Source organism: Acinonyx jubatus, chromosome D4 (assembly GCF_027475565.1).
Source record: "Acinonyx jubatus isolate Ajub_Pintada_27869175 chromosome D4, VMU_Ajub_asm_v1.0, whole genome shotgun sequence".
Taxonomy (NCBI): domain Eukaryota; kingdom Metazoa; phylum Chordata; class Mammalia; order Carnivora; family Felidae; genus Acinonyx; species Acinonyx jubatus.
The window spans coordinates 59,525,001-59,542,842 of NC_069391.1; the positions used below are offsets into that span (position 1 = coordinate 59,525,001).

Genomic DNA, 17,842 nt, shown 5'->3' on the forward strand with positions numbered 1-17,842 from the left:
TGCTTTAATATGACCTATTCTTTTAATGTCACATTTCATTGTATGTTTTAGACCCAGTGTCCTTCAATTTGAATGTAGGCATAAAAAGCCTCTTACCAGATTTTGTTACCATTATCTGTGTTGTTTTATCTTAGAAATGTTCTGAATGAAATCTTGAATGTGAAATACCCAGCTCCCTTCCTGAATTTGCAGTCGTTACTTTGACAGCCCAGCTTAATCTAATATCTTCCTACTTCGAAACCTATGATCCCTTAAGTCCCTGTTTCCATCACTGTCCTCTAGCTCCTCCCTTTATGTCTGGTGCTGTTACCCTGTTATTTCTTCTGTTGTCATTGTTGTCTTGGATTTTAGCCATTCTCCCATTGTTCTAAGCACAGGCCTTGAAACTTCATTTTGTGCATGCCTTGCATGATCCAATCCAGTATCTCTACTGGCATTGGCTTTGTTTCTTCTTCTGTGAGTGTAAATTAATATATGTATATATTTCTGTGTCTGTTCCAGTGTTAGTGTGAGGTCTTGAGGCTGCATCTACTCTGAGTCTAAAAGCAAATAAGTTGCACTTTCCATGTACTCTAGACAATATTTTCCAGGGCTGGGATGTGACAGTGTGGTCCCACACATACATTCACATCAACTGGAAGTGCACAGCACTGAAGTTGGTTTTGATATTCAACTTAAACCTGCTGGTGACCTTCCTGCCCCCTTTTCTGCATATACATGCATGCACAGAATCTTTGCTGTATGCATGCATGTATATGTTTTTGTGTTTATCTTATGCATGATGTTTGTGTATTGTTAGTTTGTAGATAGTTTTTTTTTTTTTGTGGGGCCCTTTGTAGGTCTGAATCAACTTTTGTATGAATGTGTCTAAGATATCAATGACTACACTAAATAATTTTTTTTTCTGTGTATACACATACCATACTTGTATGGTTTGTATTATCCACAGTTTTTATTTATTTTGTTTTTGGAAAATCCACAATATGTTTCAATTGTTTAATTGTGTTTGTACAGTGCATGTCATATGTTTAACAAGCCACTTTACCTTGCCTTGTATGTTTTATCATCTTCCCTGTGTTTTGTTCCAGTTCGCCGTGTCCCACCAAGATTCTCTATCCCACCTACTAATCATGAAATCATGCCAGGTGGAAGTGTTAATATCACCTGTGTGGCCGTGGGGTCACCAATGCCTTATGTGAAGTGGATGTTGGGGGCAGAAGATCTGACACCTGAAGATGATATGCCAATAGGAAGAAATGTACTGGAACTGAATGATGTAAGACAGTCAGCAAACTACACCTGTGTTGCCATGTCAACACTAGGTGTCATTGAAGCAATAGCACAGATCACTGTCAAAGGTATGCTCAGTGGTTCTTGCTTTGAGGGTCTCGGTATACTCAACTCACCTGACTAATGTCTTCACAAAGTCTATCCTTGGAATTCTAAAAGGAATCAATTCATCATTCAGTATTTCAGATGCCAAAGTCTAATCATATCTATGGTACCATATAGGATACACATGTCTAGCTAGGTAGGCAGATTCTCCATTAAAAGGATTGACAGCCTAAGTAATGATAGTCATCAAAATATTTAACAATAGGCTGGGCCCATGCACTAGCCAGGCAGAATGAGGAATGTTAAATGCAGTCAACCATTTTGATAGAACTGATGCATACAGGTTTCATATTAATCCAGAATCCTGGTAAGAGTGACATGATAGATGGGGCTCCTGGGTGGCTCAGTTGGTTAAGCAACTGACTTCGGCTCAGGTCATGATCTCATGGTTTGTGGGTTCGAGCCCCATGCCGGGCTCTGTGCTGACAGCTCCAAGCCTGGAGCCTGCTTCAGATTCTGTGTCTCCCTCTCTCTCTGTTCCTCCCCTGCTCATTCTCTGTCTCTCTCTGTCTCTCAAAAATAAATAAACATGAAAAAAAAATTTCAAGAGTGACATGATAGAAAAAGCCAAAGAAGTATTAATAAATGCTCAAATCCACGCAGACAAAAGAAAAAGAAAGATAAATAGTTAAATCAATGTGGTCTAATAATAGATGTTTTAAATTTTTGATGGTTCCTATCACAAAAATCAAAATGTAAGAGGCATTATATTCTATTTTAAATTTATCTTCTGTGCATGAAGTGCTCAAGAAATGTTATTTTCTTGAGTGCACTAAATATAACTAAAGTTCTATATTCCACAAATATTTTTGAAACAAAGAAAACAGAAGTAAGTGTGTGAGCCACTAATCGGTTTTATCAGTGTTTGTAGAATTCTACAACACTTTTGCAAAAAAGGGAAGACTGAAGATGCCTGGGTTCTTGCAGAAGTCTGGAGCTATTGCAAAAATGAATACAAATTGTCTTTGCTTTCCAGGAAGTATGATCCTAAAGAAAGTAATGCACATGTTATAATTGGTGTCATACCCTCACCAAGAATATATATCAAATATATGCCATATTAAAGCAATAATGCCATGAGAACAAAGATACACATCAGTGTCAACATTTAGTCATTTAAAAATAGTGACATTGTATTGTCTATCCTTAACTGTACTAAGCATACTCACACTTCTCCGTACATTATAGACACAAAACCTATACTGTACAGTAAATGTGACAGAAAAACTAATGTCTAAGTATCAGTAAACACAGTTTTAATTAGCAATATTTTCACTTGCCTGAATAATTCAGAAAGACATCTAGGGAAAATTTGGATCATCTACTCTTTTGAAAAATTCCCATCCAGAATATTTAAACAAATATCTTTTTATTATTTTCAGTAAAATCCCTTGGCCAAATATTATCATGCTAGAGTTCTTAGAGTAAAATGCAAACATTGAATCACCTCTCCTATAATAGCTATTTCAGCTTTAAATATTTGAAGGTTTAGTGAAGACCTTCAAGAATTTAAAATCAGGAGTCACATAAATGAAATTCTTGTTCAATTTCTTATCTTTGTTTTCCTGACTCTTGCCATTCCTTACCCTCCACACCTCAAAAGTAAATAAATAAAGCGGTAAATCTTGAAGGCAAAAAGTAAATCAAAACAAAAAGAGCAACTGGAAGATAGTGACCGACTCATTCATTCAGTTAGGCATTCATTTGCTTAACACTGCTGGGCTTAGGTATTGAGGATAGAGCAATATTCAAGTACAAGTTTACCACTCTTAAAAAGCTGCCATTATACTTGAGTATTGTACTTTTTGCCTTTATGTTGACAAGGGAAAAGGGTACTAAAAGGCTAATCATCTGAGTGTTATATCCTAAGCTTTTTCCAAAATGTTAGCTAATGGGATTGTCCTTTCTCCCCTACTAAAAATACCTTTCAAAATCATTCTCCAGAGTGATATGCTTAAGTATGAGGTCACCAGTGTGGATGGTTTGTATTGTTAATCAGTAGCATTTTGAGTGAGCTTCTTCTGCTAAATGTCAAGAATTGGAGCTCTAAAAGATGGATTTAATTGCGAATATTTGCCAGGTAGCTATAATTTCAGATATTATTGGTATTGAGTATAGAATACATATTATTACCAAAACTGCTTTAAAAAGTTATTTGTGAATGTACTGTAATTTAGTTAAGCATTTTCAAATATTAACTAAAAAACTGAATTTGAAATTAATCAATTTAAATTTACTATTCTTTCTTAAAACTCTTGGTTAGGTTATATTACTTTATGTAAAAAAAATAATAATCTATGCCTTACAACTGGAAAACAAAATGGATATTATTCTTCCATAACAATTTAATGCCATTTCAATATATTCCAAATTGTGTTCTTTTCAATGTTGGTATTTAGTTATATCATTTATTTCTTGAAGCAAGGGGCTAGTTGGCCAAGGTCATGGTTATAATAATAGTAATAATTGCAACTAATGTTTTTTGAGGGTGCTGGATACATTCTAAGAGAATTACTGGAGTAGCTCATTAGTCTTTCCAGCAAACCCATGAAACAGTTCACCAACTGTACCATACAAGTTCAGTGATACAGTTTTTCCTATTTCTCACATGAGAAAACTAAAGCAAAGAAGAGGCTATGCAGTGCATCCAGGATCACATAGCTAATAAGTGATGGACGTGGATACAAGCCCCAAAATACAGTGCTGTAATGTGCTTCTAGTAAAATTTGTCCCCTATGCATCTGTCCTACACATGTAGAAAACTATCTTTTGTTTTAATTTATTCTTCAGTAGATACATAATTCTGTCATTCCAGTAGTAGAGTTTATAGATCTTTTTAACACCTTAGATATGATGGATACTTACTGTCCCTTTTTCTCCCCCTAAGCCTTACCCAAACCTCCAGGAACGCCCGTAGTGACCGAGAGCACAGCCACAAGCATCACATTGACGTGGGACTCTGGGAACCCTGAGCCTGTCTCTTACTACATCATTCAGCATAAACCTAAAAATTCTGAGGAACCTTACAAAGAAATTGATGGGGTGGCGACCACACGCTACAGTGTTGCTGGACTAAGTCCCTACTCGGATTATGAATTCAGGGTTGTTGCTGTTAATAACATTGGGCGGGGACCTCCCAGTGAGCCTGTGCTAACACAGACCTCAGAACAAGCACCATCCAGTGCCCCACGGGATGTCCAGGCGCGGATGTTGAGTTCAACCACCATTTTGGTACAGTGGAAGGAGCCTGAGGAGCCAAATGGACAGATCCAAGGATACAGAGTTTATTATACAATGGATCCCACACAGCATGTCAACAGCTGGATGAAGCATAATGTAGCTGACAGCCAAATCACTACTATTGGCAACTTAGTGCCCCAGAAAACATATTCTGTCAAAGTTCTGGCTTTTACCTCAATTGGAGATGGTCCTCTTTCAAGTGACATACAAGTCATCACTCAGACAGGAGGTAAGTCTGGTTTAGATGGGGAGTAGGGAAGGAGGGGAGGAGTTGGTGCCAAGATGTGTGAATGGTGAACAGAGAAAGAACAAAGTGAATGTGAATTTTAATTTTTGAGACTTAGAGTTTCTAAATGAGAGGTTAAGATAAGGCATCTGGAAAGAAACAGGCATGGACACCTGAAAGACTAAATAAAGTTTTAAGTAGAGGGATGCATTTAGCATATTTTTATTTTATTTTTTTATAATTTGTACCTAAACGGCTTGAAGATTTTTCTGCGTGAGATAGATGAATGCATCCTCCATGCAGCATTTTGGAAACAGGACTGTGGTGCTTTATAGTAGTGACTCTGATGGAATACTTTTACAAAATTATTTAACTTGTGAAAGATTGGATGGCTCAAGATAAGGTTAAAAATAAAATCATTTGTCAGGGGGTCTTGGACATTTAAATGTCTTATAAATATAAGAAAGGAAGCTACCCACTAAAAATAATCTCCTAAGGGTTTTTTTTTTCTTTGTATGCCTTCATAGATAGAGAAATACAGTTATCAAGATCTGAGATCAAACTTTGGGACCTCATTGACTCATTTTATTGGGCATTAGAGTAGACATCAAACTATTTTGTGGAGAAACACTCGGCCCTTTCAGTGGTTTTATTTTCATAAGCAGATATTAAACCTCTCTGGTCTTTGATTCAAAGTGATCAATTTTGCCTTGGCTTGGGAATATGACATAACAGCTGTCTTCTAAAGTTTATTCTTGACCATCTGAGAGCTATTAATTTGGCTTCTTTTTGCGCTGATGCCTTATAACTTGTGTCCATCTGAGTGTTTTGGCAGCATGCCATTGGTTTGTTCCCAGACTCTACGTAGAAACTATATTTTTGGAGATAGTAGCTATAATCTGTAGGTGTAACTCATTGGTAATCTTGGAAATGATTTTTTTTCAGGTGTCAAAACTAGATAAACCTATGTTTAACCACTGAGTTGTCTTCATGTTTCATGCTTTATGAATCATATGACTCAATGTGTTTACCTATTTTCCCTGGCTACTAGAGATGTCAGAACATATTTATAGCCTGCCTGGCTTTGTTTTATTTTTATTCTGTTATTTGGTTCTCACTGGTTTGTTCATAGATTTATTATTTTCTCTAATAATATGAAAGATAACTAAAATAATACGCTTTATCACAGTTATACCTAAAAACATTCATATGTCTTCCCTACTTGGCTCTTGCAGTTCTTTTGTATTTATTTACTATATTAATATACAGAAAAACACTAGATTATTTTTTCCACATTATTTTTCCTCTCATTGGAATATATAGAAAACATAAAAACACTAGATTATTTTTTCCACATTATTTTTCCTCTCATTGGAATATGTAGAAATCTGTGATTCTTGTTCTTTTTGTTAACTAAAGCTGGTCAGCTGTTATGAGATTATTTTTTACTGCACTATTTTAGCAGCTCCATGGCCATTTAGAGATAAAATACACAAGAACATATACCCATGCATCACCTTTAATTTTTCTGATTTTTCAATGGTGATATTTTAAAAAAAATCTCTGGTCTTGGAGTAATGTAACCAGAGTTTGAATGCCAGTCTGTCAGTTTTAGCTCTATAACCTGGGACAAGTTACTTCATTTCTCTGAACGTATTTTCTTATCTAAAATAATAATGACCTGGGGCACCTACGTGGCTCAGTCGGCTAAGCATCCCACTCTTGATTTCGGCTCAGGTCAGGGTGTCACAGTTGTGCATTTGAGCCCTGCACCAGGCTCTATCTACCCTGACAGCACGGAGCCTGCTTGGGATTCTCTCTGTCTCCCTCTCTCTGCCCCTTCCCTCCTTGTGTGCTCATCCTCTGTCTTTCAAAATAAGTAAATAAACTTTAGAAAATAAAATAATAACCACCATATGGAGTTTCGAGGTTGTATTTGGTCTAGGGCTGCTGTAATGAAATACCACAGACTGGGTCGCTTAAACAACAGGAATTTACTGTCTCTCCGTTCTGGAGGCTAAAAGTCTGAGATCAAGATGTCCATAGAATTGGTTCTTTCTGAGAGTTGCGAGGGGGCTTCCAGGTCTCTCTCCTAGCTTCTGGTGCTTTGCTAGCAATCTTGGGTGCTCCTTGCCTTGTAGAGGCATAAACCTGATCTCTGCCAGCATTGTCACATCAAGTTCTCCCTGTGTGTGTGTCTCTGTGTCCAGATTTCCCCTTTGTAAGGATTCTTGTCATATGGGTTAGGGCTCAACCTAGTAACCTCACCTTAAACAATTACATCTGCAACAATCTTATTTCCAAATAAGGTCACATTCTGAGGGTTAGAAATTCAACATATGAATTTTGGGAGGATACGCTTCAACCCTTAACAGGGGTATAGATTAGGTAATGGATACAAACATTATATAACTTAATAAATAATATATAATCATCCTCATAATGAAAACAGTGAACATATGCCAGGCACTTTTCTATGTACTCTTAATGTATCAATTTTACTAACCAATTAGGTAGATGTGGAATTATCCCACTTGCCAATAAGTGAATTGAGAATTGACGAAGATTTAGGAACTTGTTTTGGGGTCATAAAGTTGGTAAGTGGGAAAGCAGAGTTTATTACTATTTTTTATTTTTTGGGGGGAGAAGCAGAATTTAAATCCAGGCACCCTAGCTACTTTAAGGCATTATTACTTTTAAAATAATAATTTGTTTTTTTGATAGTTTTAGTGCCTGCTAGAAGTGTGTGCCAACCAGGTGCTCAGTAAATAAATAGAGGCAGGAAACATATATTCACTTACTCCTGTCTTTATTTAAGAATTATATGTAATTTACTTCTGAAATACTTGAGGTGAATATTAGATTATCCCAGTGCAAAACTATTTATATGTAAAAATATTTAGATGTAAAAACATATTTAGATGTTAAAAAAATAAACTTATCTGAAAGTAATGAAAGGAATACTTCCTTTCACAGGTTATTATACTTGATCACTAAATTTGGTTCTAAATTTTCTAACTACAAAATTAAGCAGAAATCTATAATGTTTTATAACTTTTTTTTCTGATATGAGGAAGATTTAGCTATCTAAGATACCAAATAGTTCCTGAAACTAAATTTCAACCAAAACATCAGAATCCTTGGGAATCATGAGAATCCTTATATTCAGAACACAGAGAAGACAGACAATAATGACTTTGGTCACAATTTTCTGAAATATCTAGACTGATGTTTAAATAGACCATATTTTGGTTTTCTATGTCCCTAAGGGACATAATATAACATGAGTTACTGTGATCCAGGGACTCTGAACTCTGGATGAATGGGTTACAGATGCATTAGAATAGTCGTTCCCAATGTCTAACTATTTTTACATGATTTCCAAGAACTTTGTGTAATAGTTGTACTTTTCATACCTATTGATTGAGAAGATATGTAATGACATAATGACTAGTGCCTGCCAAGATCAATAGGCTAAGAAAACCTTCCAAAATAGCACAATGATTTAATCTGTTCCCTAGGTTTAATTAACAAAGGCCATTTGATGTTGGTGGACACCTGCCAAATACAGTGATGTTAGTTCTAATATAATTAATGCTGAGCTGCTCCTTTTTTTCTTGCTGACTAGCTATTTCTTAGGATCATAGCTGGGCAAAAACATAAAATCATTATGAAATATTATTTTAGAGAGGTTATATAAAACTTAAGGATATTATTTTCACTGCAGTTTTAGCTTTCCCATACCTATGAAAATTTACTGATTTATATGTATGAATCCCTCAAGTATATTTTAATTTCATATGTACAAATATATAAACTTCTATGTCTACTATATCTGAAAGATGCTTGTTATATTTCCTTATCTTTAATTCCCTGGCACTAATAATCCTATTTTTGTTTAAAATCAGACTCTGAAGAAACAGTGTTTAGTAACAAACTGAGTTTAAGAGGAAAGTTATCTATCACTTTTGATCGCATCTAAGATTATTGTTACACATATTGATATAAACAGAGGATTGATATAAATTTATGTATTTCTGATAATGTAGAAAATCAAAATATAATCTATTTTATAGTTAATAATATTTCCCCTTAATAGTGATATTCATATAGTTGATAATATTAAGTAATTTTTAGATGGTTTTAAATATGAAAATATTTTGCTTAAAATAATTATTTTCTAGAAACACCGATTAATCTTCCAATTTTTTCATAGCTTTAACTCCTTACATTACAGTCACTTGCCACTATTTAACCTTGAAAATATGGAGAATGCAGTATATGGCCATTGTCTAGGGAAGAATTTATCTTGTGCTAGAAGATTTCCACTATTAGAATACACATTTTGGAAAGATGACTTTTTATACAGTTTTCTTGTATAGGTAATTATAACAAGAACAAACAGTAATTATACTACATAAAAGAAGTGCAAATAAAACTGTGATAGAGAATGTAGTAAATTACATCTCAAACCTAATACACCAAAATGTTGCCTGATGTTCATGCTACTTGTAGGCTTTCTAAATCTGTTAAATCTTAATGTCTTTTTTCTTTTTTTAGAAAACACATCTGACCTCTGATTTTTCTGTGCATTTAATTGATTCTTGGGAAAAGTCTACTGATTTATTTGTGTATATCTTAATAGTAGAGGTCTTTCGAAGGAGAAGAATTATGTATATTTACTAAATAAATACTGAGTAGTCACAACTTTAAACTTTTTCAAGAAGCAAATTCTACTCCAAATTCTGGGCATTGTAAAAATGTTATTAAAAAACTATGACATTTAGAGACATTATGTTTTAGGTTTCCAGAACTTAGTAAATCATGTCATTAATATATGTTAACAGGCCTGAATAAGAAAACTAGAAAAAGACTGATTTCCAATTGCTGAAGTTATGAGCCCAATTTAAATGCTTTCTTAAAATAGTTTCAGCAAAGGAGCTAAAAGGAGTCCAGGAGCTCTTGCCGTAAATACAATTATAATAAAATTTTACTTTTTATTATTGATGTTTAATGACAATTGATAAGATTTGTGCAGGTGTTTGTGTATTAAATACTTATTTTATCAATGATATATTTTTAGCAATTACAAATCAGACTCTGTTTTTTTTTTTAATTTTTTTTTTTAACATTGTATTTATTTTTGAGACAGGGAGAGACAGAGCATGAACAGGGGAGGGTCAGAGAGAGGAAGGCACAGAATCTGAAACAGGCTCCAGGCTCTGCGCTGTCAGCACAGAGCCTGACGCGGGGCTCAAACTCACGGACCGTGCGATCATGACCTGAGCCGAAGTCGGCCGCTCAACCGACTAAGCCACCCAGGCGCCCCCAGACTCTTTGTTTTAAAGTTTGTTTTGTTTTACCACCACTATAATCCTGGCAGCTGCTTTTATTGTTGTTATAATTTATTAAAATGCTAGATACATTTTAAAATGTGTACCTTATTAAAATACTCGGTATTTTAGCAATGATAGGTTTTCCAGTCTCTGTGATATTTCATGTTTGTGATATGATTAAGTGAAATTGTTGTTTAGCCTTTCAATACATGCTTAACCCTTTTCTTTTTAGAGATATTTCCTAAATTTCCATATTTCCTAATATGATCAGCATTTCAGATGACATAGGGATTTGTCCTTCATTTCTTATTCATTCTCCATTCTCTGTCTTTGAGTTGCTATCTGATATTTAAAATGAAGCATCATAGTGGTACTACTAAAATCCTTTGCATTTATTAATGGGGTTCTAATCTTATTTTAGGGAACTGATAATTCATATTTGTATTTCCTTATGGACATTAAGTAATCAAGAAGAAAATTAAAATGTTGACACCACTTTTACAGAATACAATGATTTCTTAAATATAATTTTAAGGAAAAATTTAAGTTCTACCTCCATTTCCTCTTTCCACATCTAAATTCTATATTTGGTTTATGGTCAGTATTATCACACCCTCCCCCCTTTTCATGTAGCATAATTGCACTTAAGTTTCTGGGTAGGATCTTTTTATTTTCCTAAGAGTTTTTCAGAATCTCAAGAGTTTCCTATAAAATCTTGTTTAGTCAATTGGTGAGGGAAATATACATTACATTGTACATTACAACAAACATTACAAATGTTTGCAAACATTTCAACAAGCATTTTAATGTTTCCTTCTCTCTCTCTCGCTCTGAGAGAGAGAGACTGGACCCACAAGTGCACAAAACAGCAAAAGCATCAATCTCCTGGTGCTGAATAGTACCAACTCCTTCAGGTGGACCAGACACTCTCCCATCAGCCCCAGGCCTCCATCTGGTCTCCGAGACCAGGACTCGGGAGAGAGAGAGAGAGAGAGAGAGAGAGAGAGAGAGAGAGAGAGAGAGAGAGAGGGAGAAAGGGAAGGAGAAGGTAGATAACATAAATGTTGATAGAACCTTGGTCACAACATTTGGCATAAAAGGTCTGTCTGACAGAGGATGAAGTGCTCCCTGTGTTTCCAAATAGTACAGAGAATAAGACCATTTGGAGCCCCCCTAAATCGCTTCTTTATATACATATATTATGATCATTAGAACTACTATGTTTGAGGAATGCAAAAATAAACCCATTAATTTCACAGCTGTTTTCTTTTACTTTGATGCCTAAGTTTCATTGCTGTTGTTTCGACTATGACTAAATGTCTCTGAGGAAGAAATCTCTTTAGGTGAATCTCTAATTCCCAGGGGGGTCTGAGTAGTTACATCCTAAAGGTATTTATGAACATAGAGCCTGATATAATAAAAGGTCTCTTAAAGCACTGGCCCATTTGCTAGATTTTGCCTGTAGATATCATTTCCCCCCTATAGTGTTTTTCAATTAATTTCAATTGGTTCAATTAATTTCAAATGGTTAAAATTGGAAGATTTTACCTAGAATTTGTTATCAACTTCAGTTTTGTTCAGGCAAGTGCACAAAAGAGCAAAAGCATCAGTCTCCTGGTCCTGAATACTACCAACTCCTTCAGGTGGGCCAGACACTCTCCCATCAGCCCCAGGCCCCACCTGGTCTCTGTACTCATTTGCCTGGTGCCTCTAGACATTTGTATTTCTACCATAAGTTTAAAATCTAGTAAATTAAGTTACCCTCCAGACTACTTCAAAAGGACAAAGTAGAAGCAGAGAACCTTGTATATATCATTTGAAGTCATCTGACCATTATTTATTTTATCTAAGAGTAGAATGGACGGTATACCTCTGAAACTTTGAGCCTATTTAATTCACCATTTAGGAGAGGTGTCTTAATAGAATCGGAGGGTCAGATGAAGCTTGTGTTACTAAACAAGGATGAGACATTGAGACCCACTGGGAATCTGTTCAAGACAAATTAAAAGCAAAAACGTAAACAGTTTAAGTAAGAAAAAGTTAATTAGATTCCCAAGATGTTTTCAATCAATGTCAGTTCATTATTAGCATTAGGCAGGGAGGAAATACATAACAAGCAATTATTATCCTGAGAGCTGGCCTTCAGTTCTGTCCATGTTTTTAATTCTTGACAAGACCGGGTTCTGGTTTGGCGTAAGTCAGGAGTTATCAAAAGGCTCTTCTTTCCCAGACTTTAAGAAGTTGGGAGAAAGAAAAAAGGAAACAAAAGTAGAGAAAAAGAAGTGAGCACACTTCTCACTGTGTGTGTATTTTTAGGCTAAGAACTCCTTAATCATCTGAATATTAAAATCCAATCATAAATTCCCTCTCTGATTGTTCTTGGCTTCCATTGTTGCTCCTGCCAGTGCTTTTGGTATGTCCCTTTTAGAACTAATGTGTTCTCTGTTTGCTTTGCTATTTTCCTGTTTATTACTTCCCTCTATCCCCCCTTCTCTTGCTCTTGATCTTTTTTAGCTTCTTTTGTCTCTGTTTCTCAGTCTGGATGATTATGTAAGTAAGGTCTCTCACTGGGCAAGTACTTAAAGAGAAAAAAGGAAGAAAAAAAAAACAGATACGCTGTTTAAAAAGTATGTTCATGGAGGCATCAAATTAATGAGAATCTCAAGGCCTGTGATACAAAAAAAAAAAAAGAGAAAAGGTTATGAATGCACTTAGTAATATGAAGCACTATTGGCCACTTTATGCATCAGTCCAGACATGAGTGTGTATACTTGCACGTGCAGGTACACACACATGTGCACACACACACACACTCATAGGTTAACAGACCAGGCAGAGGAATAAAATAATAATTGGGGTTCCTGGAAACCATTCTGGTAGATCTGTTTAGACTTTCTCTTTTTAAACAAAAGGCAATTTTTTAGTCGTACTACAAGAGAGATGACTACAAAAGAAAAAGTAATAAATTTTATATTTCCAAAGATCTTACTTATGAAAATGATGCTTCAAGTATTATTTAAGAAGTTACAAAGTATATTATTTTTCATGTTTTTCAATGCTTATGACCATTTGCCAAAAACCCTTTAGGTGTTCTTTCCCTCCCAGAATAAAGTATTAGTGTTCTTGCTTTTTTATTAAATATACACAAAATTCTCATGTTTACTTCTGGAAATATGGACCTGGGGTCAACTATAGTGCTTTGAGACATGCCACAGTATCAGGGGTAACGATTCAAATATTTAGTGGCCAGCATGGCATGGCCAACAACCAGTCAGAGCAGACACTGTCCAAGAGCAGTGTAAGGGTAGCTGGGCTAGTGATGCCGCTGAACTACATTAACCTTGTGTACAAGGGATAGAGGACCAATGGGATGTGGTGTTTACCAGGGTGTTAACCAGGAGTTGGGGTTAATAAAACATTTGGGTGAAGTGTTTTAAGCTAGATAGAAGTCCTATTCTTTATTACATCTGATACATAGCTCTTCCAAATTGTCTATTCCATGAGTTATATGACTAATATGAGAATTATAGATGACAGCTGTTAAATTACTATTTTTCTGATAATAAACATCTAAACTTTTTGATTCGTGTGGTAATTTGACTCTATCTCACTAGGGACAATATTAAGTTTACATTAGGCCTTGTATGTTAACTCATTTAAAGTCAATTAAGGATTAGAATTATTTGAATGTGATGGCTATTTTGTGTCTTACTTCACCTCTTTTTCAAACTGTGTGTTGATAAGAAAAAATACTAAGTGAATCTCGTTACCAATAGGTTTTGTTAATGGAGTGAAGGTGGGATTTTATAGACCTAGTGGCAATAATTTTGAAAATTAAATGTGGTGCTAGAGAATAAGTTCTCAATTTTAAATAAGAATAGGTTTTTATGTATTCAGCACTTGTTATGATTTAGACAATATTCCAAGTGCATTATATAAATCATCTCACTTAGTACAACAATATTATGAAATTAGTTTATTATTCTTGAGATCAAATTCAGAGACTGCTCTATTTTGTATTTTATAATTCTACTATATCTTGAACAGATTTTATGCTTCTCAAGGACAAGTACAGTGTGAGCTAGCTCCATTAAGCTGACACATGTGGATATATTTTGAGAGGTATAAGCAGATGCACTAATGGAAGGGTTTATGAATACTCATGGTGATGGAGAGCTCAGTCCTTTGCTTTCCTGTTTTTAGTACCAGGGCAACCACTAAACTTCAAAGCAGAACCTGAGTCTGAAACAAGTATTCTGCTGTCTTGGACACCTCCACGTTCAGACACCATTGCCAACTATGAACTGGTCTACAAAGATGGGGAGCATGGAGAGGAGGTAGGACTGTGCTTCTCACCTTCTGACCATTTACTATACTGGAGCACTACTCTAGTTTGTGTATTTGCTCAAGTGTGGCTGAAAGCTCAGCTATCGATAGAGAACTTTGGTGGGTCAGATTTATTCATCAAAAAAAGAACTTGCCTGATAAAAACAGAATATTAATTTCAAGCTTTTGGGAGGATGGAGTGAGGCAAACAACAACAACAAAACAGCTGTTGTTCCTATTTTCAGGTTTCCAGGTTTCTTCTAAAAGTATCTAAAAGATTATAGCCCCTGGGACTCAGGGACTTCCTTTATTTCTCTTCTGCCTTGTAGTACTTAAGTCACTGCAGATATGTGACTAAGTGAGCTCCAAGGCTTTAGGTGGATGAATTTGTCCAAACTGGTTTCAGAGAAAGAGGCCCCATAGCAAATGTTCATTTGTGTGCCAACAGTTATTTGATATTAATGTGAGCACATATAATGTTTGAGTGTGCTATGCAAATAAAATAATTGTGGATTGCAGAAGGCTGAAAGTTGTTGATAGTTCCTGAAAAGAGGAGAAAATTAGTATAATTAATACATATGGTAACAGATATAGCAAGGGGTTCACATATATTAACTCCTTCAATTCTTACAATGGTGCCATGAGTCAGTCTCTACTTCTAATCAATTTCATGTATAACAAAACAGAAGCACAGGAAACATTAAACATTTTCCCCCAAATCTCACACTACTGAATGGTAGACCTGATATTTGAAAATCTAGGCAGTCAGGTTCCAGAATCTATTTTTTAAACATTAGCATATACTGCCTCTTGAGTGCACTTTGTATAAATTATAGAAATCAGTAGTAAGATACATCTAACATTTTGTTATTGTGAAATCCAATCCAGGAGCATTAGGACAAAAATCTTAGTGAAACTACACGTGACAACTCAATCCACACAACTCATCTTATTATACTGCTTAGCGTTCTTTATCTTAAAAAGATCTTCACAAAGCTAGGTAACCCTAAATCCTAACAGAAATACCTTTTTAAATACATACTAAGTGAAATATTATCAACTAACTTATGGTATATCATTCTGAATGCTATAGTAAATTAATTATGTCCCTATAAACTTTTATCTTATTACATCTTTTAGAACTGAGCAGAATTCCCAAAACCAAACTCTAAATGGAATGCTTTTACACTTAGCTAACAAAGCCAATATGAATTAAGCACTCAAAAGGTTATAATTGAAATGCTGCTATAATTTAAAGGATTTATGTTACTGCAATAAAAAGACCAGCTTTTATTAAGACACACAATTCAATGTTAATTTATTTTATATCCTTACCACTACCCAACTGAAAAACAAAAGAAAACAAAATAACAGCACAGAAGAGTGGAAATCCTTTGAGAATGCTATAGATGTAGATGCTTGAATGTTGGTACACCAACTCTGTTCTACAATTGTTTCTTTGGGGAATCCCTTTTTTTCTTACCATTTGGGAAATCTACAATTTCTAAAAGCTTTTCTATTTGTGAGCCAGAATCCCTTAGGGATGTTTTCTCTAGTTTTATATTTGAATTCCCCTTGAATGATTTCTGTTTGTATGAACGGCAAACTCTATTCAATGAAAAGCCTTAAGATTATTTATGCCAATACTAGATTACATATCAGCGTGTATTTTAAGGCTTACTACAGGCTAATGTTCAATATGAGATTGATTATACATAGCTATATTTTTGCTAAAATGCAAGTCAAATTTTAAACATGAAAAGTAAGAATTATAACATTCAATTAAATAAGCCTTATTTCAAAAGCCCTTTATGATGGTAAAATTTGCAGAAAAGTTTCTGACTTTTTTATGTGTGCTCTATAGCCACAAAGAAAAACAAGTTTTAAAATTGTTTTAAATCAACATAGAATAATGATATGATTTCACATAAATTATCCAGCTTTCTTCAGTAACTAACATCATTTTTATCCCATCAGGACTTTGCCATTTCAGATCTATTTTGTAGCAACCGCATATAACCTGTACACCAGTTTCTGATGCTACTTCTGGTCATATTTTCTTTGCTCCTGTTTAGATTCAGAAGGTCATGGGCGATGAGCTAGACATCTCTTCAGGTGAAATTGCACATGTTGGCCATACTCCACCATCAGGGGTGGGTGTTAGTTTCTGTTGTGGGCTACATCACAGCAACACATGCACCTTCAATACAACCCATTTATGGGTAGTGGCCTTTCAACCTTCCTTTTATCTGATGCACTTGGTAACTGGATCATCATTAGAAAGATCTGTGGCTTCCATTATTCCAGTTACCTTATTTGTTGTAGAAATTCACCATTAAAACACTGATATTTTCATTGTATAATTCCCCTGATAGAGTCCTAGATACTCACTGTGGATTCTATTTGTGATATTTTGATGCCTTTCTAACCTCAATAACAGAAATCTGAGGTTCCAGGCAGTGTGATAAAAATGTTTGCATGAATCCTAATGGAAATGACCCAGTTCTTCTGTTACTTATCCACAGCAACGAATTACCATCGAGCCAGGGACATCTTACAGACTGCAAGGACTGAAACCAAACAGTTTGTACTACTTCCGTCTGGCTGCACGCTCTCCTCAAGGCCTGGGTGCTTCCACAGCTGAAATATCAGCCAGAACCATGCAGTCAAGTAGGTGTCTCTCTTTGCTTGTTTTCTGTCCATTTTTTCACTAGCAGGTGTTGCGGCCTTTTATCCCCACCAATAAACAAATCAGCTAATTTATATGTTTGCTAGTCAGTAGTTTCTATGCTAGTAAGCATCCAACTTTGAGGATTACAACTGTGACCTGTGTTGGTCTCCAACTTGGTCCAATAGCAGATCCCATTCTCCCACTTCCTAAACTGAAAGAAGTCTGAGAAGTTCAGAGAGCTCCATGAGGAAAATGAGTGAAAGTTTTACCAGGCCCTGTATAATGATTTATAAGGCTACAAAGCAAACTTCTGGTTGAGAACACTGCCAAATAATCACAAGAGGGCTTAGCAAACTAAAGAGGCAACAGAGACCGTATATGTATGTTTTTTAAGTACAGAGGTTTTAATTTTGCTAACAGGTCTTTATTTCCTGTATTTGTTTCTACTCAGAGAAAAGCTCAGCTCTTGTGACTAGTTTGTTATTAAGTCCGCAAGTAGTACATGTGAAAATTTGGAACATTCATAGAAAATCTGTATTTGGACAAATTTAGGAACAATGGAAATCACAAGTACATTTGCAATCCTAAATTGTATTTTATTTCCTCAGGTTCAATTTCTTTTTGGAACTTGTAACCTAAAGCATAGTT

The 17,842-nt window shown here is 35.2% G+C and overlaps 1 protein-coding gene across 44 annotated transcripts in view; it reads left to right on the forward strand.

Annotated features, from left to right (window-relative positions):
• Positions 1-17,842, forward strand: part of PTPRD (protein tyrosine phosphatase receptor type D) — a 2,170,985-nt gene that overhangs the window by 1,974,720 nt on the left and 178,423 nt on the right. For all 44 annotated transcript variants that reach the window (XM_053204229.1, XM_053204230.1, XM_053204243.1 and 41 more), the window contains 4 exons: positions 1,089-1,358; positions 4,283-4,864; positions 14,401-14,534; positions 17,049-17,193. In XM_053204229.1, the coding sequence (XP_053060204.1) occupies positions 1,089-1,358; positions 4,283-4,864; positions 14,401-14,534; positions 17,049-17,193 (1,131 nt within the window). The remainder of the gene's footprint in view (positions 1-1,088; positions 1,359-4,282; positions 4,865-14,400; positions 14,535-17,048; positions 17,194-17,842) is intronic.